The sequence below is a fragment of the Acipenser ruthenus genome, chromosome 4 (assembly GCF_902713425.1).
Source record: "Acipenser ruthenus chromosome 4, fAciRut3.2 maternal haplotype, whole genome shotgun sequence".
In the NCBI taxonomy this organism is placed as follows: Eukaryota; Metazoa; Chordata; class Actinopteri; order Acipenseriformes; family Acipenseridae; genus Acipenser; species Acipenser ruthenus.
The window spans coordinates 77,941,343-77,966,822 of NC_081192.1; the positions used below are offsets into that span (position 1 = coordinate 77,941,343).

General features: G+C 36.6%; 1 protein-coding gene across 3 annotated transcripts in view; it reads right to left on the reverse strand.

Moving 5' to 3' along the window:
• LOC117400408 (F-box/LRR-repeat protein 2-like) overlaps window positions 1-25,480 on the reverse strand; it is a 76,445-nt gene that overhangs the window by 20,878 nt on the left and 30,087 nt on the right. The window contains exons 3-5 of one of the 3 annotated variants that reach the window (XM_034000320.3): window positions 17,108-17,162; window positions 8,210-8,284; window positions 3,527-3,621 (exon numbers count right to left, since the gene is read on the reverse strand). In XM_034000320.3, coding sequence (XP_033856211.1) covers window positions 3,527-3,621; window positions 8,210-8,284; window positions 17,108-17,162 — 225 coding nt within the window. Of the gene's footprint in view, window positions 1-3,526; window positions 3,622-8,209; window positions 8,285-10,418; window positions 10,493-17,107; window positions 17,163-25,480 lie in introns of those variants that run through there. The other 2 variants (XM_059022871.1, XM_034916553.2) reach the window with 2 other exon arrangements.

Genomic DNA, 25,480 nt, shown 5'->3' on the forward strand with positions numbered 1-25,480 from the left:
GTAATCTTCATTATGCTAAATAGACATTAATCTGTTATCAACGATCTCAATTATATGATGCAAAAATATATAGTTGTAAGCAGCCCTGGGGTCAATTACAATTGTAATTATTGTAATTGACCCCAGGGCTGCTTACAACTATATATTTTTGCCTGGTGTTCTCTCTGCCTCGCTTCGCCCACGCTACTCCACTACTCCGCTCGCTCCACTGGCTCCCAATCACCGCTCGCATCCAGTTCAAGACTCTTGTACTAGCCTACAGATGCCTTGACCAGACTGCACCCAGCTACCTCCAGACCCTCATCTCTCCCTACACCCCAACTCGACCTCTCCGCTCCGCCTGCACTAGAAGACTGGCTCTACCTCTGCTACGCTCCCCTGCCTCCCGAGCCCGCTCCTTCTCCACCCTTGCTCCGCAGTGGTGGAACGACCTTCCTACAGATGTCAGGACTGCCCAGTCCCTGACCACATTCCGGCGCCTCCTTAAGACTCACCTCTTCAAACAGCACCTGTAGAACTCCTCTGTTGTATCCTGGGTCACTATCACCCTTCATTTAAATGTGCTTTATTTTGCTCTTATCTGACCCCTATTTTACTGCATTTAATCCTGTACTTCAGAATATTGTAATCTGCCAAGTGTTTAACCTGTAGTATTTTGTACTTAATCATATCCTGATGTAACTATCACTATTTAATCATATCCTGATGTAACTATCACTATTATCTGCTGTATTATTGAATTGTGGTTTGTCACACTTGAACAAAAATTATTGTATTTCTTGCTCTTATTGTATTACTTGTATTGTAACACTTGAATGTATTTGTATTTGCTTGCGATTGTAAGTCGCCCAGGATAAGGGTGTCTGCTAAGAAATAAATAATAATAATAATAATAATAATATTTAATTTAAAATTCTAATTGTAACTATAGTTGAACCTTTGTCATACTTTGTGTTTCAGAATTTGATAAACACATGTAAACCTCAGAAAAAAAGGATTATTTTGCTGAATAACAATTACAAAAATATACCTGTTTATATTACTTTTTAGCATAATTGTAATGGTAAAAGAACAAAACATAACTAGAATCGTAATTTCAGCTAACAATTATTTTGTAATTGTAATTCGAATTGACCCTAGTTATAGTTGTAAGAACCCCTTTGTACAGATCCATCTCTTCAACACATTTTCTAATCTCTCTCTTTAGAATACACAATATGCAAATGCAACCTGGACTACAAATCAACTGGACATATCCACTGTATCAGTTGCTCAAAGACACTGATAAAGAGGCACGTTATAATAAATCACTTTTCGGTATGCCATCAAAAGCAGGCTCTCTTAAGGCCACACGTTTGCATTAGGCAAAAATTGTAAGTGTGCTGTGCCCACATTGCAAAATTCTTCTAAACAGAAAAACCTGCAACGACACATCCAGAGAAAACACATGGAAACATGTTTGAAAGACATAAGTTATGTCAACTCTCCCCAGCCAGTCTTGATTAAGTAAATGGCATATAAGAAAAAAAAACTTGGGGCATGAATCATCAGGTTGTGTGTGAATCGGATGAATTTCGGCAAAACCAAGCATTTGCTATTAGGAGTGGTTTGAGGACATTCCAGTGCGACCATGTGAGATGTTTGGACTGCTGTACCTCTGACGCAATCACCAAAGTTTTGAAGGAGGAGGTTCTGACTGAAACGGTCCAAAGAAAGTGGTTTGGTGAAAACAGAAAACAAAAAGAAGTCCACACACTGAACGTTCCACCAATCAGGGTGAACTTAGGACACTTTCACAGGGACACTATTTTTCATGACACTGGGTTTGTTAATAGAACGTTTTAAACTGCTACAGATTTGCGCTGAATAACTTGACCTCCCAGTCCTTATCAACAAACTAAAATACTGTTAAATAAGAATATTGCTCGCCTTGACTCAAAGGATTACATTGCATCTGCTCAGGATCCTGCTCTTCAAAGGAACAATAAAGTTTTATAGTATTTTCTGCACCCACATATACCTGGGGTCTACTACTTCAATCCTCATTGGCTGAGTCTCATTTAGTCTTTTTTTTTCTACTGAGGATTTAATTGAGAAAATGTAATTATGGAATTAACCTAAGCCTTCAAGAGCTGAAAATATAAAAATATCTGCAAGGACTGCATGTCTCTGGCACTTGGAGATCTCTGTGTATGCCACCTACATATAAAGGGCTAAGCTCTTACTGGGGCATGTTCATTTAGTGCTGATATTAAAAAAAATACATATGAGCTCTGTATACTACCACAATCAGACCTTCCCAGAGCAAGACCATGTGCTAATGTCATCTGTATTAATATATATATATATACTGTATATATATAAACATAGCACTGTATCAACACATCACAACTGTATCACATAAAATGACTGAAATAAAAAAGAAAATATAAATTAAAGATAATTTACTCAGTCAACTAAATGTACAAAGACCAAAGGTTCCAGTTGTTGTTCTGTCCCATGTACTGCAGGTTTAGTGATTTCACTAAAAAGCCCATAAAAAGGACAGTCGCTGTTATATTTATTTGTACTAACTAACTATAACTTAAAATAGCATTTAGCATTAACTTTGGAGCTGAGATGAAAATGACACTCCTTGGTAAATAATTAAGGGGGGAAAAAGTTTATTTAACATTACAATGTCGCTTCAAAATTAGCCTACAAAATTATATTTCCGTTTGGGTGAACGAGAATAATATAGTATAAAAAAAATGTGTGTGTTTGAAACTATCCATGGAATTATTTATTTGTTTTATTGTTTACTTCCTTGTTTATGAAATGATCATGTGATAGGGGTGTTAAGGATGAATGAGGTACCCTTTTTATTGATGATGACGTCGTTAGGAGCTGCGCACGCACGACTACAGGGCTGGAGCTACACAGCTGGAGCCTCCGGTCTGTAGAGACACTCTGTTGGAATCTGGTGTAAAAATGACAGGACTCTGCCCAATCACAACTAGATATGTGTTTGACAGTTTATTATTATTTTTTTTTTAAGTGCGTAGGCGTGCAGGGATAGCTCCCTTACATTGGTTGGGATGGGGGTTGATAAGTGTCGCAGGTGGCTGACACTTTGAATAACTAATTTCGGGGGGTGGGGGGGTGGGGGGGTGGGCGGGGTTTCAAACCACTAAAACCCCCTAGCTACCACAGGATATACTGAGGCATGAATCTGTAACATTCATTTTCAAACACACTATATAATCGGCCTTTTATTTATTAATGAACAAATAAAAACTACCGCAAAAAAAAAAAAAAAAAAAGCGCTTTAGACCATTTACATAAAACCCAGTCATACAGACATAAAAACATCAAACTAAAATAATTGTCTAAAATAAACACTTTGGTCTACAAATTTGGCATGAATTCTCCACAGGTAAGGTATTCATTGTATGCAAATGCCTGTGCTTAATGCAGAGGGGCTTTGGTCTTGTGTTATGGAAAGGTAATTTATCTGCCATTCCACACAGCGCAGCCCTTCACTCACCTCATCGCTGCGTCCCCCACACTGAGACACCCCCTGAGGCTGAGCTGCCGCAGGAACCCTCCACACCGCTTTGAGATGTTCTCCACCACACGACCCTGCAGGGAGAGGACAGACTAGCAGAGCAGACACATGCGCAGGCATGCAATCCAAAACACTGCCACGGCTACCTTACTAAATGTATAAGTCATGCCTGATCATGACAGCATAGTGGATAACAGAGGCACATCATTACCAAGGTCTATCAGATCTGGACAGTGGTTTCTCTCGATTTTTTATGACAGAGCATGTTTAAGATATCTTTCATCTGTGGTACGATATAGGGAAGTACAGAAAATAACTATTTCAATTCTTTGATAAGCTTTCAATGAAAAGTCTTAATGGGGATAAAAGAAATTAACTAGTTTATATATTTCACACACACACACAAATATATATATATAATTAATTGTGTCATAAAGGTATTATGACATATTTATAAATTAATAAAGTTCATGTTAAAAATTAAACAGATTTTCTAACAAAAATCTAATTTTTAATTACTTTTGATATTTAAAAAAGTGTATCAATACAACAAATGAATGTACATGGCTAACACTATTTAAAAGCATCACTTTTAAATACATTTCTGTTTTCAACCATACAGGTATATTTGCATATAACATACATAAACTAAAGAGTTGCTGACAAAAATGTAATAATAATATTAAAAAAGACCCAACATGTTTTATAACAAGACTAAACTCTTTTCAGTAGTGTTACTTGAATGATGTATTGCTAATCAATAAGAATATGTCAACCCTTCTTTAGTATCAGGTCAATTAAAAACATTGAGCATCCATTGGTTTTATCAGTACAATGCATAATGTAATACCAGACAGTAATCAGCTGACTGTAGATATAATGTAATCTGCAGTACTGAGCTGTCTTTTGAGGTCCACAGTATCTCTTCTTTGATATTGCCTCCTTTTTATCGAGGGAAACATCTTAATTTCCATTCAGTCAAAACAGAATATTTTCTGCATGGCATTTCTTAATCTACTTCCCAGTCTCATGACAGTCAGTCACATTTTTCACCCTTCCCCTCCTATCATCTCCTGACCTTCAAATACCACTGTCTGATAAAACCGCACTTCCCCATCAGAAACAACTATGGATTTGCAATAGTCTGTCCAAAAAGTAGGGCTATAGGTGAGCGCTTTTTTCAAAGTGCTGGTTTTATGTACAGTGGAGTCCATTAATATTTCATTATAAATCACCGGATAACCTTTTTGTTTTCAATATTAATATTTTTTACTCATTTTGTAATCTATCCTCCATTCATTCAAATCCAATTATGGAATGACTGGGCGAATCACACTGCTGCTAAGCAGATGAAGAGAATTCAGCTGAGAATTCAGCTTACTAAAATAGGTGTAAACATAATGCAATCCTTTATTGTTTGGAACGTTAGGTTATTATCATAACCCTGGTTCCCTTAAATAGCAATGTAACCATTACCTAATGCGTATTTATATTAAAGACCGTGATAACCTGAATAAGATATATGCATGTTACCATTAGGAACCTCAGTACAACTAGCTAGGGCTAAATACTGAGGGAGAACTCACCTCTATGTTTAAGTTGTAAGGGTCGACCCTGAAGGCACCCTTAACATTCTTGTTCCAGAGCCAGGGTTTTGTGGATCTATAACATTCAGTAAATTGTAAAGGTATGGGGAGTGGCCCACACCTCTGAACTGCAAATGTCCCTGACAGATGCACCCTGGAACAAAGTTGCCATGCCCCTGGTGGAATGGGCAATGAGCGTTTCTGAAGGGGGCAAGTTGGCTTACTCATAGGCAGGACTTTACCATGGGACTTGGCCACATAACAGACAAAAAATTGTTCAGACTTTCTCCAACTCTGAGTTCTGTCCACATAATAAGCTAGGGCCCGCACCGGGCAAAGCATATGGAACTGCCGCTCCTTGTCAGACTGGAAAGGAGGCGGATGGAACGGCAAAAAGAAAATTGGTATGAAGTGTAACCTTTGTCCTGGCTTCAGCAAAAATTAAGCAGGTTTTTTAAATCAAAAATGCTTGCGTCTTACCCACGCTGCTCTGGCGTTCTGCAAGGTGTCAATGACCCTATTTGATAACCCCAGGTGGCTCAAATGTTGCTGTTCAGGGGCGAGCCGCAGGCTCGACGGGTTGGGATACCACAATGTCCCCCGTGCCTGACTGAGCAGGTTGTGGGATTTTGGCAAGCTCTACGGCAGGCCGCTCAGGAGCTGTATCAGAGCTGAAAACCACAGGTCTCCTGGGCCAGTAAGGGGCTACTAATAGCACCCTGTCCCGGTCCTGCCTGATCTTTTCCAGGCACAGCGGGAGCATACCGAGTAATGGAAAGGCATACAGCAGCTGCCTCAGCCACTGGTGTGCCAAAGCATCTATTGCCAGCAGGTCCCCAGCTCATGTTATAGAGAACCAGAGGGGACAATGGTTCAATTCCTGGTGGAAAAGAGGTCTACCTGTGCTCTCCCGAACCGTTGCCAAATGAGGCTCACCACCTCTGGGTGAAGCCTCCATTCTGAGGCACGGAATTCCCCTTGAGAGTGATGAAGGTGGTCAGTGACAAGTTCCGTATGGGCCTCTGCCTGCACTGGAGACTGAGCACAAATGAGCCAGTCGTCCAGGAAATTAAGCACACTGATGCCTCTGAGTCTAAATGTGGCCAGAATAGCCTCCATGCACTTCGAAAAGGTACGGGGAGCTAGAGAGAGGAAGAATGGTAGTACCCAGTACTCGTACGCTGTCCCTTGGAAAGCGAACCGCAGGTACCTCCTGTGCCCTGGTCTTATGGTGATATGAAGAGAGTGTACCGTGCAAATAGCCTGCTTTTGTAGCAGGGCTGTCACCTCCTGAGAAAACACCACTGCATCTTGTGGGTCCGTGACTAACATAGTAGTCGTGCAACATTTTTTCTAATAAATAATCTCATCAGATTCTATAGCGGGGTCGCCACCTTCACCCCTAAATAAAAAATGTGTTTCTATCAAAAAGCTTTTCATAATCAGACAGTAGCCCCTCGCTAAACCAGACATGTTTGTCCGACATAACTAGATGTCGGGTTTAAAACAATAGAATAAAATCAAACACACATTTATAGTGCTCAATGTGCTTTAAATGTATAAATCAATGTGCTGAAATAACCCTAATGTGTTTTGTGTAGGCTACACATTACATTATGTAGAAATATCACTCTGTACAGTAGGCCTATACAGTATACAGTAGTAAAATCAAATGAATACCTAACACACTTTCTTTTTACTTTAGCCTGTAGGCTACGGGTAACACAAAATAAATCATGCTGCTGCATTGTACACATTGGTGTACAATGCGAATAGAAGATTATTTAAATGATTATAGCATTTTTTTTTTTTTTTTTTAAGTATTACTATTTGTAACTTGGCCTACTTAGTAGCCTAGACAGTTAACACAAAATAGATGCAGCATTGACAAGTAATGATACTTACAGGAGGACAGCCAATTCACGTTAATATGAATTTCAAGGGACCAGCAACAAATTTTGCATTATACCACTAATTCGTATTATCATGAGTAGCCTATAAATCAAATGTATACCATCAGTTTTTATTTAAGTTAGTCAGTGGTGCAGTGCTAAATTGTGCACAATTACAAACCACCTGTGTATTAATAGCACAGATGTGTTTCCTATTAATATACAGATGCTCAGAATGAGCTGGAGGGGTTAGCGGCACATGTGTGCAGTCTATTGCTCCCAACACATTGGGGAAACGAGAAATGTCATAGAAATTTGTTTTCAAGGCTTGAAAGCACATCCTGTTTTTAGGGAAAAAATAGGTATTTAGGTGTTTGCATCAAAAATGCATTGAGCACAACTGGCAACACACGAGAAAAAGCGGACTGGGAAATGCCAGCAACAGCTGCCACAGTCCCCTGAAAGGGCCCAGAGGCAAAATAATGCAGGGTGGATATTAGTTTGACCACTGCGGGGATAGCATGGCTTCTCTGGGTGACAGACTCCAGATCATCTTTTAAATCAGACAGCAGCTCAAGAATATGTGGCTGCCGAGCCTCTACCTGTGCTTAATTTGGTTTTCATTTAAATCGAGGAGGGTAATGCGGTTACGAAATATCCTTTCTCTTCTCATCCTACAAATCACTCGTTCTTGCTGAAGACAATGTCTCCTTGCTGCAATCACAGCAGCCATGGTTAGGGGATGGTGTTTTTCATACTGTCTTTAATTGCAACTGTTTAAAACGTGCTTTCAAAAGCTCTTAACAAAGTGTTGCAATTGCCCGCAGCTTTAGTACATCTCATTATAATATTTGAGAACCCTCATCTCCACCCCATTTTTGTGAATTTATGCAGGAACGCCCATAATTACATATTCATCTAAGGCTGAACTGCAAAGAAAAACTGCTGCCGCAAAGCATTCCCTAAAAAGTCGCTAACAGCATCGCGCTTGTTTAGTACATTTCACCCTAGACTACCGACTCATTTGCAACTGGTTTGCGACAGCCGCAACACTTTAGTACATCTACTCCACAGTCTCTTGCCGTACACTTTTACCAGCTGTAGGTAGCCGACGGAGCTATTCTGCTTTAAAAGTGCAAAAGAAATAGTTTAATTGAATGAAAAAATGTCCTTGCAAAACTTACCTCTATATCTGTCTGAAAGTTAAACAAGTCTATTTTTTGCCAGTTACTTCCATCCAATGCTAAGACATTCCATGCCTGTAATTAACAAACAAACAAATAAATTAGTTAATCCTGTAGTGTAGTGAAATCAACAAAGTTTATCGCTGCATTTGTTTTCTCGTGCAGCTCTTGGAAAGTACATATGTATGGCAAGCCAAATTATCATTTAGAGATATCTCAAATTGCATTTTAAGATATCTTGAAATATTCAGAGATATCTGTAAAACATTTCGAGATATCTCAAATTGAATTCCAGATATCTTTAATTGTGCAGTTCATTTAAAGATATCTGTAAATCATTTAGAGATACAGATATCTTTAAAACACTAATTTTAAGATCTCTCTAAATGACAGTTTGGCGCACCATGCTAGCCAAACCCACATATTATTTAAAGATATCTCTAAATCATTTAATCAAATAATGTCCTGTTCATTTAGAGATATCTCTAAATCATTTAGAGATATCTCTAAATAACTTCCTGTTCATTTGAAGATATCTTTAAATGGACAGGAAGTCAATTGAAAACATAGAGCATTTTCAAAGGAAGTCATTTCGAGATATCTTGAAATGGCTTCCTGTTAATTTGAAGATATCTTCAAATGATTTAGAGATATCTCTAAATGAACAGGAAGTTATTTGAAGATATCTTCAAATGATTTAGAGATATCTTTAAATGATTTAGAGATATCTTTAAATGAACAGGACGTTATTTAGAGATATCTCTAAATTATTTAGAGATATCTGAAAAGTATTTAAAAGATATCCAAAACATTTAGAGATATCTTAAAACGATTTAAAGATATCTAAAAATGCATTTTAGATCTAATTTAAACCTCCATTTAAGGATATCTGTAAATCACTTTGAGATATCTCTAAATGTATTTTAGATATCTTCAAATATTTTGAGATATCTGGAAATGATTGACATATCTTCAAATATTTAGAGATATCTATAAAATAATTTGAGATATCTCTAAATGATAATTTGGCTTGCCATACATATGGTCAAAATTACTCTCTGCTTTGAAATGAGTTCTATTTTTTAATGTATTTTTTCAATAGGATAGCAATTCTTATTGAGATATAGTTTGTAGTTGCCATAGGGATTTGAAAGAAGCAGGCAGCACATCAGTCTTCCATAGACACAGTTATAAATTCACAATGCAAAAGCCACCTTACTTAACAAGCGCAGTTCAATAAGTATGTGGCTTCTGTAAATAATTACATTTACTCACAAATTACAATTTCGCAAAACAAACAAAACACTATCAGTAAAATAGACTAGGGCAAATAAGTTCCAGCTCAAGTGATGAAACCCTGGTGAAATTGTTATTGGTTGTGGGACATGCCTGCTGGTTTGTGGTGCTGGGGTGTGGGGCATTTGTTGCCTTTTTACACAACTCAAACCGCTAAGTTCCTAAATATCTTGGTATCCCAGAACAGTTAATCATCCACTCTTCAAATAAACGCCTCATTAAAATATAATTTGAGGAATAATGAACGACTAGCACTGCCATTTTATGCCTGACCCGTTTACTAAACGTCATGGTTTTGTATAGATAGACATCTGTCCCCTGCAATGAATGTTGTCTTGGCAGTCAGTTTCAGAAAAGGTTACCTTAGGTAATGACTTTGCCTTATAAGACTGATGCCATGCCACCATTAAATATCCCATACCTGGTTTAAAAAACAATATGACATGAATCTTCCTTGGGAGCCTCTCTGCTCCGATGTCTTTCACTTCTATTATGCACAGTATATACCTGTTTTGCCTATATAATTTGTTCTGAAAGACACATACTGTACCTTTAAACTCTACCTTCAATTCACACAAGAAAAACAAACAAAAAAAAGTGTTTCAATTTATTTGTCAGTTTCTCCAGAAACCACCCAAAATATATTTTGTTTGGAGCACGCAACCCCATGCAAACTGTACGGCTGTCTTTTTCAGGTACAGTAACTGAGGATGTGGCAGTTTCTACACACTTGCAAAGCCATGCTGATGTACTGTGACAGCTTGTGCCCTGCTCCCTAGCAGGCAGGGATGTAAATCGCTTTCACCACAACTGCCCTGAAGGAATAAAGCAGCTCAAACTGAAATCAAAACTAAAATCTGTCAGTCTTCCCAGCCGAAGTCTCATTCCACGACAAGGAAGTGAGGCGACTCACCTTTACCAATTCCACAGCTCGACACTATGCCACTGACAGCCATCTGACATGAAGTCGCTCGACACGACTGTGAACAAAATATATAGTTACATGTACATGCCTCAGGGTTTTGCCTTTAGTTCCACAACTGGTCGGCTGGATCTTGTTCTTAAAATTGCTTTTTAAAATGTTTTTATAATGACAATTTACTGTAGCTTACATTTTAAAATGACAAGAGTAGAAGGAGAAACCTCATTGGCAAGTACTTTCAATAAATACTGTACATAGGGGTAAGGCATGAACTACAGCCTTACATTTTAAATGTAATGTTACTTTGAACTACTGTACAAAAACATGGTCTTACAATAAAAACTTCCCTTTCCTTATTTTCCCGCCTGAAAAAATCCAACAATGTTTTTTTGCAGTCATTTAGTCCTGCCTTAATAATATTATAGTCCGGGAAGTTGCTGCTCTCGCTGTTATCTACTGCATTTACGGCATCTCCTCCGACTAGTACTATGCTTGTTACAGGTTTTTGTTTTCTGTAAATCTTCCTTTCTCAGTCTCGGGTGCTCTCCCTTTCCAAGTCGACAGACACGTTCCCTAAAATAAAAAAAAATATTTAAAAAATATATATTTAAAAAAAATAAATAAATAAAATAACTCTACCGTTACTGCACTAATGCAAATAAAGCAATGATAATGTTGTATTCCTTATTGCCTTGCTATAGCAATATAAAGCATCACGACTCTCTACGAACACAGAATATTGTATTTCTTATATAGATTTACCATCCAAAAATTCGGCTGACAGATAGGTAGACTAGTAGGTTAGCACCGAGAAATTCTAAAAGATCAAGAATCTAGTCGCTTATTTACAGTCCCAAACAAGCAATGGAAGTGAGTAGATTCAAACAGATGGTTTTTTTTTGTTTTGCTTTTGTTTTAATTGAAAACCCAGACATATTGGTCACGTATTCCTGGCAATTCCCAGACAGGCAATAATTAGATGTCGCCGACAACCAACAAAGTACAAGAAGATTGAGAACATACAAACTCAGGCTGCGCAGCAAAATTGCAATGCATATTCCTGGCGCATTATATTTAAACATAATACTTAATTCATATTTTTTCAATGCATAAAACACCCTGCACGCGGCTTAACTGGAGCGCTGTTCACAGCAATAATTTTGGTTACATTATAAAACCTTTTCCCACACACTGAGATGAGGGGTGTCAGATAAGGCTTTAGGTAAGTGGGAAAATACTATTGCTTCTCAAAGTAAGTGACAGAACAAGGGGCGCTGACTGGTAAACACAGCAGCGATACCATGCTCATCGACAGACCTATATACTACAGCTGTGAATATGTCACTTTTGTATTTCAGAGCTGGCTGCGAGATAGTGGCTTTTGTGCGGATCGCCAAAGCTGAGACAACAGAACTCAAACAGCAACATGGCTTGGGTTTGAAATATCACAGGTATCTTAACTAATGCATTCTTCTTGTTTAGATTCACATTATATATACGTTTCTGTTCCAGTCACCACATCCCGGTAACTTCTTAAAGTCAGAAGTTTAAAGCACCCTCGAAATGTGTTTTCTCTCAAAATTCAGCTGGTACGCAAGAGTGTAATCATTACCTGTCCCCCTGCAACACTGCACCCCAACGGATTAGAAATACCAGGTTTGTGTCAGTCTAACACACTTAAGTGTGTAACTTACTTTTCACAAATATGTATACAGTTAAACAGAGTATACACTTAAGTAGGTTGGTGATCTGTGGTCCCAATTCTTGTTCTAAAATATTACAGTACTGGTAATAAAATGGATTATGCTAGTCCTAAATGTTTACTGTTTATTTGAGGCTTTACTTTATTCAGGCCAACAATTAATTATTTTACTTGAATAAGAAAATACAGAACCATCAGTTTATAATGTATTTTACTTAAATGTACAGTAAATGGTAAACAATGCACAGTGGTGCACATTCACAAAATGTCCCTTTTACTTAGAAGAATTCAATGGAAATAATACTTACTTAAATGCTGTATGTACGTCACAGACAATTTACCATTTTAGCATATTCATTCTAAAAACTGTACGGGTCATTCCACACCAACTCGACCAGAAAAGGGACATTTCGTTGCACGTCCGTCTCAGATTTTCCTAGAAAAATTCACCTGGGGGTTTTCTGACATGCTGAGTTCAGAAATGTCAGCCAATATATTTTTAAAAATGTCCCCTTTGATCTTGCAAAGGTCAACCTAAAGCGAGAAAGGAACCTTGACCAGAAATTTAGATGCTACCATCATCTGGAGCACCTCATTCTACTCATATTGAATAGGGCTTTTCAGAAATAAATACTAGGAGCACCCTACTCACTTCTGGCAAACTGCCAGACGAGGGGTAACTGACGAGTTTTATTTGAACTTCAGTCTAACCCTTTACCCTGTAGGGGATGTGGGTCCTAAAATGTAAGTATTGCTGTAAGACCCTTAGTACCCGTCTTCCAAATACTGTGAAAAACATTTGGTTTGAAGGTTTATATGATCATTGGCAACTGTTTTGTGTTGATGTGTAAAGTATAGGTTATATAGACTGATTCTAGAAGCAGTGTCTTTTTGTTTAGTTTTATTTTAGAATTATTAAAAGGGCAGTTTTGCTGTAAAGTTCTAAATAAAAGTAAGAAATAATTATCAGGGGCAGGAGCAAGTTGGAAACAGTCTAAACAAGTGAAACTCTTAATGTAATTGCTCTTTCAATGATAAGGCTTACTGGGGATATCAGTGCATTGAATAGGTTAGTGGGATTTTATGGGGTTAATGTCTCACTGAATGAAATTAAGTGTAAATCTGTGTCCCAGTTTCTGCTCTGAACCAAAACACACACAAACAAATACATTGTTTATTTGTTGTTAACTCCTTGATTTTTATATTAAGCAAGCCGCTTAATAATCAAAGTAACGTGGTTAAGTTTACTAAATAATAAATAGAATAACACACCTGGTATCATATTATAGGTTTAATGGTAAATAGAAAATATTAGCACAGACCGGGAGGTGTTAAACCGTTTAAGTCAGTTCACAATGCACATGCTCAGTTAAATGTATAAAAAGTATCACCGCCATACAGTAAAACAGCAATATACACTTACAGTATTACACTTATAGAGGACACATTTAATGATGAAGCATTGGTAACGGTTTTGGAGTTTGGAATTTAATACACTTAGGTGGGATATACACTTAAACGATATACAGTCAGCACTCACATATCCGACCCTATAAAATTTTGACTTCAGTGAGGTTAAAAGTCAGTGTGACGCATATCTGATTATTTTATTTTGGCCCGTTCCAACCTTTGTATTTTTTATTTTTTTTTGTGTTCCTTGAAAAATGGACAATATTAAAAATACATATCTGAAAGGACTGTGTTTTAAAATCAGTCGGCTTCCATTTAGATGTACTAGACTGATTTTGTTGGTACAGTACTATATTTAACAGAAGTAGTATTTTAATTCAGAATGATATGATTCTGAAAATATCACTTGCCAAAACTGAAGAGATGTCACATCATACAGTACATACTTTTAAATCACAGTATGTAAAAATCCCATTGACAACCTATCCGCACCTAAATGTTATCCATGCACAGAACTGCGTAAAACGTAAAAGGCAATGCAATTTAGCAAAACCAAAAGATTAAAAAAAAAACAACACAAGTTTCCAAAATTAAAACAGTATCCAAAGTCAATTATTTCAGATATTTCAAACCCGTACCGAACTGCTCTAAAATTAGTACCTTATGATGTAGTATTGACTAATATGATAAGTTTCAGCAAACATGAACATTGTAGAGAGGATTAATCTATTATTGTACTACAGCATCATTGCCCTTCAGCCAGTACTGCCAACAGCAAGCAAAGCACTCACACACACTTTTCTTTCAATTAGTTCTACTCCTCTTATAATCAACAAGGTAGCGAATCCATCAGCAGGGCACTGGCTGTATAATTCCAAACCGCAGTGCAGGGTTTATAGAGATGATCTCCTCCTATTTTCTACACAGCATTGCATTGTTCACAGGTATATCAATATGACTTGTTTTGTCTCATCCATGAGGTCTCGTTATGTTTTGGCTCCTGTTTAAACTGTGATACACGAAGCATGTGTTGGCTCCGCTCCATATATTATCCTAACAGTCTTTATTTTCTCAGAGATGATGATCGTCACGCCATAGCTTTCATTGTGTTGCTTCCCTATACAGTCACAGTCAAAACTATTGGTACCCTGCACTTAACATAAGATCATTCAAGGACAAAAAAAAATTAAATACAAGCATTTAGCGAACATTAGCCACTAATTAATATGACAAAGACCAAAATTTACAATTTCTGGTAGTTGAACAAACAGTCTTTATAACAAAAAAAAAAAACAACAGCACTAAAGCAACTTCAAATGTTTGTTGATGACAAAACCATTGTCACCTTTACATTAAGGGTGGATTGTGCACATCGAGATTCATCCCGGATTGACATATTTTTTTCTGTTGGTGTTTGGGTGGATTGGGTCTGGGTTGCTGTGAAGTCATTGCAGCCGTTATTTTGAACTTGTTCGACACATTCAGGATGTCAGATTGATTAGATATTGTGTTGTTAGCGATCATAGCAATCTATTTGTTAAATGTAATGATTAAAGCTTTCCTCAAAGATTTTGTATTAGAAAAGAAAGCAATGGAGCTGGTGGAGATACTAAAACCACAAATGGCTAGATCCAAAGAGAAGAAAGACCCTCTTCATGACGATGTGTCAACTGTGCCCAGAGTAATTCACAGAATCACTGAAGCTATGGCAAATTTAAGCGAGCAATAGGCTACATTAATTTTCCAATGGAACAACAAAGCCATTGTATACAGCAACTGTTTTTTCTAGAGCAGATTATCCTGCTGTGGTAGGTGCAAAAGCTATGGACTGCCTACAAATTAAAATACATTACTGCAAAATGTGTTTCTGAAAACATTTAATAATAAAATTAAATGTAATTCCACTTAGTTCCAGGTCTTCATTAACACAAGTTTGCTCTAATAGCTTAAAATAACAATGCAAATAATGCATATAATGGCCCCCTAATTCAGCCTACTCACCACTTTTTAAACAATTCCTGAGAGTTTAGAGTATTTACTGTATAGAAACTGCAATACTGTACAAGCTTATATTGTTAAAATGTAATGCTTTAATAGACCTAAAAATATCAATATAATTTTTACAGGCTGGGATATAAACTGCAGACATATAGTTTGACACTGTGCAGACCCACTAAAACTACAAAAGAAAGTGAAACAGAGAAACCGGTCGGCTACCGCCTTCATCAGAGCTATGAAACAACTTAAAAATTACTTCAGATCTCACCGTTGCTGTTTTCTGTGCTTTTTTGTAGGTATCCATATAAAAATACCAGCAGCAATTTTTTATATTAAAAGCTTGAAATAGCTTGCATGTCACAATTTAATAAAGTGTCTGCCAAATGTATAAGCCAGCTGATACAAATACAACATAACCATGTTACTGAGAGTGGATAAATACAATCAAAGATAAAAAATAAATAAAAATAAAAAAAAAAGTTCCAAGAGACTGAATTGCGCCACAGTCCTGATGAATTAGTCCTAGGAAGCTGTCTAGTGGTTCTGGGCCTTGTTGAGAAACTGGAAGAGGGAGGTAGGCACTGAGATAGTTAAAAATAAGTCTAGCAAATACCCACATAAAGTACCCACGTTTCTTTTTCCTGGAGATTCACATGTGTGCTACATGCTGCCAGGCCGTCCCCTTCAGACATTTTTAAGTATTTCATTTCTAACTTATTTCACATCCTACCAAGGAACAATTGCATTAGTTGATGGAAAATCTAGAGGAGGCAGTCTTTTGAGTTCACAAATTCAGTCTTGAATTGTTCTAGTTCAGGAGGTATGTTAATCATACCTCCTGAACTAGAAGACTGGCTCTACCTCCTTTACGCTCCCCTGCCTCTAGAGCCCGCTCCTTCTCCACCTTCGCCGCGCAGTGGTGGAATGACCTTCCTACAGATGTCAGGACTGCCCAGTCCCTGACCACCTTCCGGCGCCTCCTCAAGACTCACCTCTTCAGACAGCACCTGTAGAACTTGTCTTTTTTTTCCATCTGGACACTTATCACACTTCCTTAAATGCGCTTTGCTTGCTCTTCTCTGCCCTCTATTTTACTGCATTTAATCCTGTACTTTAGAGTACTGTAATCTGTCAAGTGTTATTTAATCTGTAGTATTTTGTATTTAATTATATCCTGATGTAACTATCACTGACACTGTTATTGTATTTATCTTGTCATTGTATTTATCTTGCTGTTAATTGTATTATTACTTGTACTGTGATTCTTGAAATGTATTTTTGTTTACGACTGTAAGTCGCCCTGGATAAGGGTGTCTGTTAAGAAATTAATAATAATAATAATAATAATAATAATAATAATAATATGTGTATGGTATAAATTATCACATGGAGTATGTACTGTATTTCTTGTTGTGACGGCGGCTTAAAATGATGTACATTTAAATTTGACCCCTGATGCAGGCTGCCAATATCTTAAGGTACAAGACTCACTTTCATTTGTTGTGTAATAAAACGGGAATACAAAAACCATAAAATGAGCTTCAGGAAATTAAAAAGACAATCACCTTACCTTAGACACCTGGGCACATCGGCACAAGGTAACCACATCCAGATAGGAAAATATTCTGTGGGAAAAAGTGAAAAGACAAGCTTTTAATACAAGTTAAGTAGTAAGGGATAATGTAAAGAACATGCACACTGAAGGGACACAATGAAGGAAGCTCAAGGTAGTTGGAAATAAGACTCCAATTGCAATGCTGATGGATCCATTCCAGGTTTTACTTAATTGGACACACCCCTAACTTGTTACCCATACATAGCTAAATACCAAGATGTAGATCAAAATGCTTTGCAATGTGAACCTCTCAGTATCAACAATTATATTTTAATGACAGAGATTACACTGCACTTTACTATGGGCCAGAGAATTTAATTTGTGATTTATTTTAGCTGCAGACAACACCGATTGCACTGCAGAAGCAGCGGATTCGGGAACCTGATCCATTACTGCTTCATGCAGGATATGCATCATGCAGGACACACATACGTGTTGTTAATTTAAACCAGCATCTTTTGCACGGTGCATCTGACACTTAATATCTGCTCTGCAATCATTAATGGTGCCAATTTACTGCCTCTCTATTTAAAATGCCACTTTAGTCAAATTCGACGACTTCTGCTATTAGAGCAGCATAAACCGATAATTAAACTCATCTATTTGAGCTCCCCACTGAAAGCTGGTGATTACACCCAGGTGAGGGTCAGTGGTGGGTTAATTTACCATTCTATCTGAAACAGTTGAAGAAACTGCTGCTTTAATGCATGCCGACTGCTGCTTTCCTTAAAGCTGCAGCTTTCCTCTTTGGAGAACAGCAACCAGCACAAATTAAAGCAGCTGTTCTTTCCATTGTTTCAATTGTAATAGCATATTCACCCAATATACACCACTGGCCCTGACCTGGGTGTCATCTCCTGTTTGATAGCTCAATCTGAAGAATCACAAACGTTTTTTGTTTTTTTTTGTAGAAAGAAAAGCAAACTCCCAAATGTTCCTATGCGTCATTAACTAGGTAATAGTAATCAATTTGCTCTTTATGAGGAATGTACTGTATGCGCCTCCACATTAAGTGAATAAAGAGTTATTGTAGATGTTTTAGTTATTCAAAGAAAATCTGGCCTGAAACTCATTTATTGATGTTTGCTAAGGCCTTAATATTATATTACAGAATAATTAAATATCAAACCGGAATAAATGTATTCCAAATCCACCCCCACATTTATGCAACATACTGCTTTGGGAGGTAAGGAGTCTCGAGACAACATGGTCACAAAGCAGCAAAATGTGGATTTGTAGAACACGTTTGCCCTAAAGCTGCCCGCTGCTAATCCTGGCTCTATTTGACTCCATCTAGGTCCTTCACTTAAGCCCTCTCTGGAGCCCCTTCACCAGCCATCAGGGTATAACACAAACATGAGCACCATCGAAAATGAATACAGCGCTATATTCTGCTTAAAGTGTTACAGAACCCCCTGGAAAGTTATCAATATATGCATTACTTTATCTCGGTCCGTGTTTTCTGTATAAATACGCAATATAAATATGCTTGTTTTCCATTCCCACAGTAGCTGTGCACCAGCACTGTTTGCAGGAGGGAGCATGTTCTGAATTCACTGCAGTCTGAAACCCTTTAAACTTTAGTGTTAAATTTTAGTGTAAAGATTTGTGAAGAGTGATGTGGAGGTCCACATTTTACCCTGAAATCGGGCCCCCAGTATCCCCTAAAACCTGTGCAGCGTCTCCCTCAACATACCTTTACTTTATCTGCAATTGTTCTGCTATTTAATATTCATGTAACTTGATTCCACAACAGCATATCTCAGGTCAAAGCACAGATCATTCTAACTGAAGGACACAAAAGCTCACCCTTACAACCATTCTACTGGTTTATTGTCTGTAGAGACTTTTTTTTTTTTTTAAATAAATGTTGTAGGCTCTGTTCGGCTGCATTCCCCAGTTGACGGATTACCCATACTATGTGAATACAATATCCCAATTGTGCTGAAAAAGATATTGCAGGCAACAGTATTTAATATGTTTATTCTAACAAGAACATGGTGCTGTCAAACACTTTAAAGAGTAACATGGCATGGTTATGAAATACCTTGACACGTATGTAAAGTATTTAGTACTTTTATTAACTAATGAATTCTAATTTTTTTTATTAATGATTCTCTTTCAGTCATCACATCCTGGTGACTCTGTAAAATGTAGTTTAAAGCACCCCAGTGATACAGTGGAGCTCTCATCATGTTCAGCCGCTAAGTATATCAGGTACACCAGAGTGTCAAAGTTAACCGGTCCTCCTGCAAAACTCTGCCCTTAGTAGAAGTAAGATATAAAAAGTCACAAGGATGTGATGACTGAAACAGTAAATTATACAAAGTGAATCTAAACACGAAGAATGCATTAGTTAAGATATCCGATACTTACCGGGGTCATGTCTAATCTAACCATGGACATACTATTTTGCGCCATTTTTATTTATTTTTTCCCCAGGAAATACTACAGGGACTACAGCTGAGAAGATATCCTGTAGTGTAGCTAACCGACTGACCAATCAATTTTCCTGTACTGTTGCAGGTCCAGGGTTTAGCAGCCATGTCTCCCTTTGCTAACAGCTTAGTTGTGTCCTCCTCCAGATATTATCCTTATATAACTACTGAATCAGCATGCTGACGTCTTACTGCACAAAACAAGTTGTGTGATAAAACTAATTTAATAGCAGGAGATGTATATGGGCTGTTTTAGATACCTGTTACATTAAAAGAGTAAAGAACTTCAAATGGCATTTTTTTTAAAAATTCAATCCCCTTACTTTTTTTATGAGTAGGTCTGATTTCCTTTGTGAAATAATTAGTTTTATTGACAGGCAATTTTTCTTGCATTCCCATGTCAGGAAGTCACCCTTTCAAAACACTGACCAAATAACACCTAAAAAAAATAAACTCCCACCCATGTTCACGTATGGACTGGGTATCCATCTCCTTGTCTGACCAAAGATGTTGAGAATATTAAATATTCAGTAAAGTCCAGGTACCTTGCGCTAGAATCCGGTGTTGGATAAAGTAAGTATATCTGCAAGTATATCTGTATCACACTCACCCTTTTATTTGTGCAACATCAAGATTAAAAGGTGAACAAGTTTTCCTCAACAATTCTTTAATATTAAATATAACACATATTCTGTATGTGTCCAGACATCTTGAAACTATTAAGACAATTGCATTACTGCTGGAAGAATTGCCAGCAATATTTCCTTTGAGTCAGACTTTCTCATATGATATTGAAATTTGTGTACTGGCAAATAATGAATTTAGTACAGAATAAACAGACTGTGCTGTACTAATTGTACTAATTGTAATGCGCATGCAGTAAACAGCAGTATTGGTCATTAGTTCATGTTTTCCATCATTTCACAGTAATGAGACATTCCTGCTAATGCCCTTGTAAATCCCAGCAGTTTGTACTGAAGAGCATCAATAAGGGTCATTCTTTTCTAACCTGCTACAGTCACTGGTTATCAAGTCTTCTGTAATTAAATGACTGTAATGCTTTATTGCCCAGCACTATCAGAGGGGCATGAAGGAAAGCACTGAAAGTGAATGGGTTCCATTTAAGGTGTTGTGTGATTTAAAACTTAAAAGTTCAAAATAAAAATACAAAAATAAATAAATAAATACCTGCGATACTTAAATCCAGTGCATACTGGTGTATAACTTTATACATGGTTGGCCAAAAAGTTGTGGAAAGTCATGGGCTGTCAGAAGACATCTTGTTACCTGGCTGATTTCCTAAATTTGTATTAAAAAATTTTGATCATGAAGTTAATTCTTACCCTTGTCACGTTTATAAAGTGTTTGTGTGGGCTTGCCTACCTCACATAGCAAGATCGAGAATAGATCAGTTTAATAGAGCAGGCAAGACTTTTTCATGGTTACTCTTTGTTTCTGAAAGACTGCAAAGTGGTGAGGTCGGGATTATTACATATAGAAACTTTTTTTTTTTTTGCTTGGTTATATACTGCATAGCTTCTGTTGAAACCGTTTATTTTCTTACATCACTCATGAGCTGGGCAGGGGAACTGCATAGCTGCAGTGGAAGAGGCATGGTCAAAGCATTGACAAGTATAGAGGGCAAGGCTCCAGTACAAGCTAATGACGGCAAAAATACCAACATGCCGCTTGTCAAAGTATGTGAGATTTACATGAGTTTATATTAAAAACAGCTTCATAGTTAACATGGCCCTTACTTGGTCATTAACAAACAACTTTTTTTTTTTGTTTTTTTGTTTTTCTGATTAGCTACAACCTAAGGGATTTGAAAAAGCACAGACCATGCATGAGTACACATTTCTATCTGTATAAATCTGTATACTTACCAGTATACGTTACTGAAGTGCAGATATTGATAAAAAAAAAAAGTTTTTCTCCACTTATTTATTTCTCCCATTTATATTACATGCATACATAAAAAAATTATATTATATATATATATATATATACACACACACACAAACATGTCTGCTAAAATAATATATTATATATATATATATACACACACAAACATGTCTGCTAAAATAATATATTATATATATATATATATACACACACACAAACATGTCTGCTAAAATAATATATTATATATATATATACACACACACACAAACATGTCTGCTAAAATAATATATTTTATATATATATATATACACACACAAACATGTCTGCTAAAATAATATATTATATATATACACACACAAACATGTCTGCTAAAATAATATATTATATATATATATATACACACACACAAACATGTCTGCTAAAATAATATATTTTATATATATATACACACACAAACATGTCTGCTAAAATAATATATTATATATATATATACACACACACAAACATGTCTGCTAAAATAATATATTATATATATATATATATACACACACAAACATGTCTGCTAAAATAATATATTATATATATATATACACACACAAACATGTCTGCTAAAATAATATATTTTATATATATATATATATATATATATATACACACACACACAAACATGTCTGCTAAAATAATATATTATATATATATATATATATATATATATATATATATATATACACAAACATACAAACACACATTTTAGTTACTAGCATTTGTAATATTTACCTTAAACCTAAAATAAACAAAATACCCATCATATGGTTATTTATTTCTTACAGCTAATTAAAATGCACTTTGTTAAAAATTCCTTTTTGTTTTTTTCGCCCTTAGAAAACATGTTTTTTGCAAAGTCGCAGAAATACAACCTATTTCATCTTACCTATATATTATTATATATGATCAAATGCTGCAAAAAAAAGTGTTTTTCTTTTTTTTTATAAAATGAAGCTTGTATTATGCTTAATAATACTGTATTCATATTTCAATAATAGCACACATGGCCCCTGCATATTTATGTATGAAAGTTTTTTATATTAGATTAACCTTCTCATATAAGAACATTAATATACAGTATATCAAAAACATTTTTTAACACATGACAAGTTTTCATATACGAAATACAGTATTTACTAAATGAGATTAAATGAAAATAATGTGCATTTACCTGTAAACAATCAGAGGTTTTATTTCTGTTTGCTGTAAACTTGGAAGAGAGTACTGTTTTTTTTGTTTGTTTGTTTTTATTTAAAAGGTGTAGTCAGAAAATAACAATTCATCCACACCTAAACAGGAACTGTATTTATATATATATAACACAGTTCAGGAAATTGTATAAGGGTGCATTTGTAATTAAGATTTATTGTCATGTTGTTGACGTATGCAGGACTCATTTCAAGTAAACATTGGGGGTTAATACAGTATGAAACTAATACATAGCTTAGTGTTTATTAGCTAAACTGTATTATTTTGTTGGTTCTCTGTTTTCATGTACTTTTCTTGCCAGTACTAGTAGCCTCTTATTAGCAGTTACCAAGATCCTACGCATGAGTGACACTGACCGCAGTGGTGTGGCTCACAATGGGCCTCTGCGTAAGCCGACGCAGGGAAAAATGCATTCACAGTAGAGCAACAAAACAGACCTATTACGTTTGAAGTAAATCTGAGAACCATAAAAAAAGGCTTCTGTTTTTGCCTCTCTCGACGCAGGAGTATAACAGACGATCCAGTAAGAGACAGATAGGAACAAACTTGGTTGTTATTCATTTTCAAGGAATTACGTTAAAAGGGTGTAGGTCATCTTTAGCAAAGAAAAGTGCAGATGTTATGAAAATTCTATCTGTGTAAAGTAATGGCTGCAGGTATACATTATTATGCATGATATACCAGAATACAGTAAATTATTCTAGTTTCTTATCGTTTCACACCAGGTATCAGAATCAGATGATTCCAGCAGTAGGGGTTAATAATAGTAAAAAAAAAGTGAAGCCACTTGACAATGGAGGTCTCCCCTGGCGCCACTGAGCTCCATGTCTTTACAATACTGCGTGTGTGCTGGATTGATTATATTCTTTAGAAGCACCTTCCCATTAGGATATATCTGCCCTGGAACAGTAAAGGGCAAGTTCAGACATGTATCCCTTTGTCCCTGCAAAGGATCGACGCAGGAGCAAACAAGCTAGAACAAACTGGGCCTTCACAAGGAAGCTGCAGGGAGGCCAAGGCACATTTCACAAGGGCAGGTTACTGCTACTGTTTGTTCTGTAAATGTCTTTCTAGTACAGTCAAAGCAAAAAATAAAAGTGCTACTTCAGCAGAAATCAAATGTTACAAGATGGTTGACATGTTTTCATTATTATACTTAAAAGTAAATCTTCATGGAGTCCTGTTGTTATTCCACATGGGGACGGTTGAATAACTAATGAGCCCCTTTATGACAATCCTCGTGGATAAAATCACCACAGCACTCCATGAAGTCACTGATAACCAAGGCTATAAAAGATTTTAAAGCCTTGGTTATCAGTCCTATTACACAGTTGAAATTAACTATTAGTTGTCAGTACTGCAATTTTAGCTAGATAACATTATCTGGTAGTGATTGTAATGCTGGGTAATGTGGTTTACCCTTTGATAATCCAGCAAATCGCAGTTAGATTGTAACAGCCTGTCAATTAAAAAGCTTAGTGAAATCAATACCTTACTGATGTACTCCTAATGCCTGACGAATGGCTGGCACTGAGATTATTGACAATTATTAGTGCCCCTTAACGTAATGTGCAACTAATGTGTCTCCCCAGGGTGATGGAACACAAGAAGAAAGGAGACTTGAAGGTTTAGATAAAAAATGAATGAAAAATGCCTTTTGTGAAATTACCTCTTAAAAGAAAAATACATTTCTGCTTTATGTATTTATTTTGCTGAACCACAATAATAAAAACAAATTATAATGCCAAGCCTGATTATAGATTATCATTGAGCATGCCTCATTTCAACAGTACTGGTCAGCTGGCAAGTAGTTCAGGGCCTATGAAAGGTGAGGCACAATGGCACTGGGTACAGCCAGGTAAGGTGCGCCAGCAAGTGCTGTGAAAGCTTCCCCTCACAGCTCTGTAAAGTGCACCTTAATCCTGACCTGAACACCTCCTGCTCACTTCCAATTATAGTCCCAGGCTTCTCTCAGAACGAGTCTGTACATTGGGAAGAATTGTGAGGTTGTTTTCAGGTATGTTACACACTAATGTTTACTGGATCTGGATTGGAATGACCAACGTGATACGTTATCCAATTACAGTGGTTTACAATGCATCAAGAAACTATAAATGCTCAATCTATTTGAAAAAAACAAATGTTGGTTAAATGTTTAACGCTTTACAGCTTTAGTGTACATATGTATGTCCACCAGTGTCCCCCAGCACAGCACAATAAGCACCAGCTACCAGAGAAGCCCATAATGTGGCACAATGATCTTGCAGGCTGGGGATCTGTAGTTGTTTCCGAGGCTTTGCTCTTCACATTTTAATGAAATGCAGGTAAGAAGCAACAAGCGGAGAGAATACATTCCCTGTGTGGGTAAACTTTAACACAGCTCTTATACTTCATCTGTCTAGATCAGTGAAAATAAGAGAAGGGTTTAAACTATATGACCTTGCTTCTCAAATCATTTACTTGCTTTTTCTGAAGTGCCTGAAATGTGGGCTTGAAAATGTCAAGTTCCACAAATAACTTATCCAGATATTTTAAAAAAATGTAATGAAATTCATGAATTTTCAACCATCCTCATTTGTGATTTACAAAGAAGCAAACCGACTATAATCATTTTCTCCAGCAATCTGTATTTTAAAATGTAGCTACATAGAAAGTCTTATGTGACAAAAAGACACTCAAAATGTCTGATCTGTATCAATGACTAACTCTTACTTTAGCTATGCACAGTAAT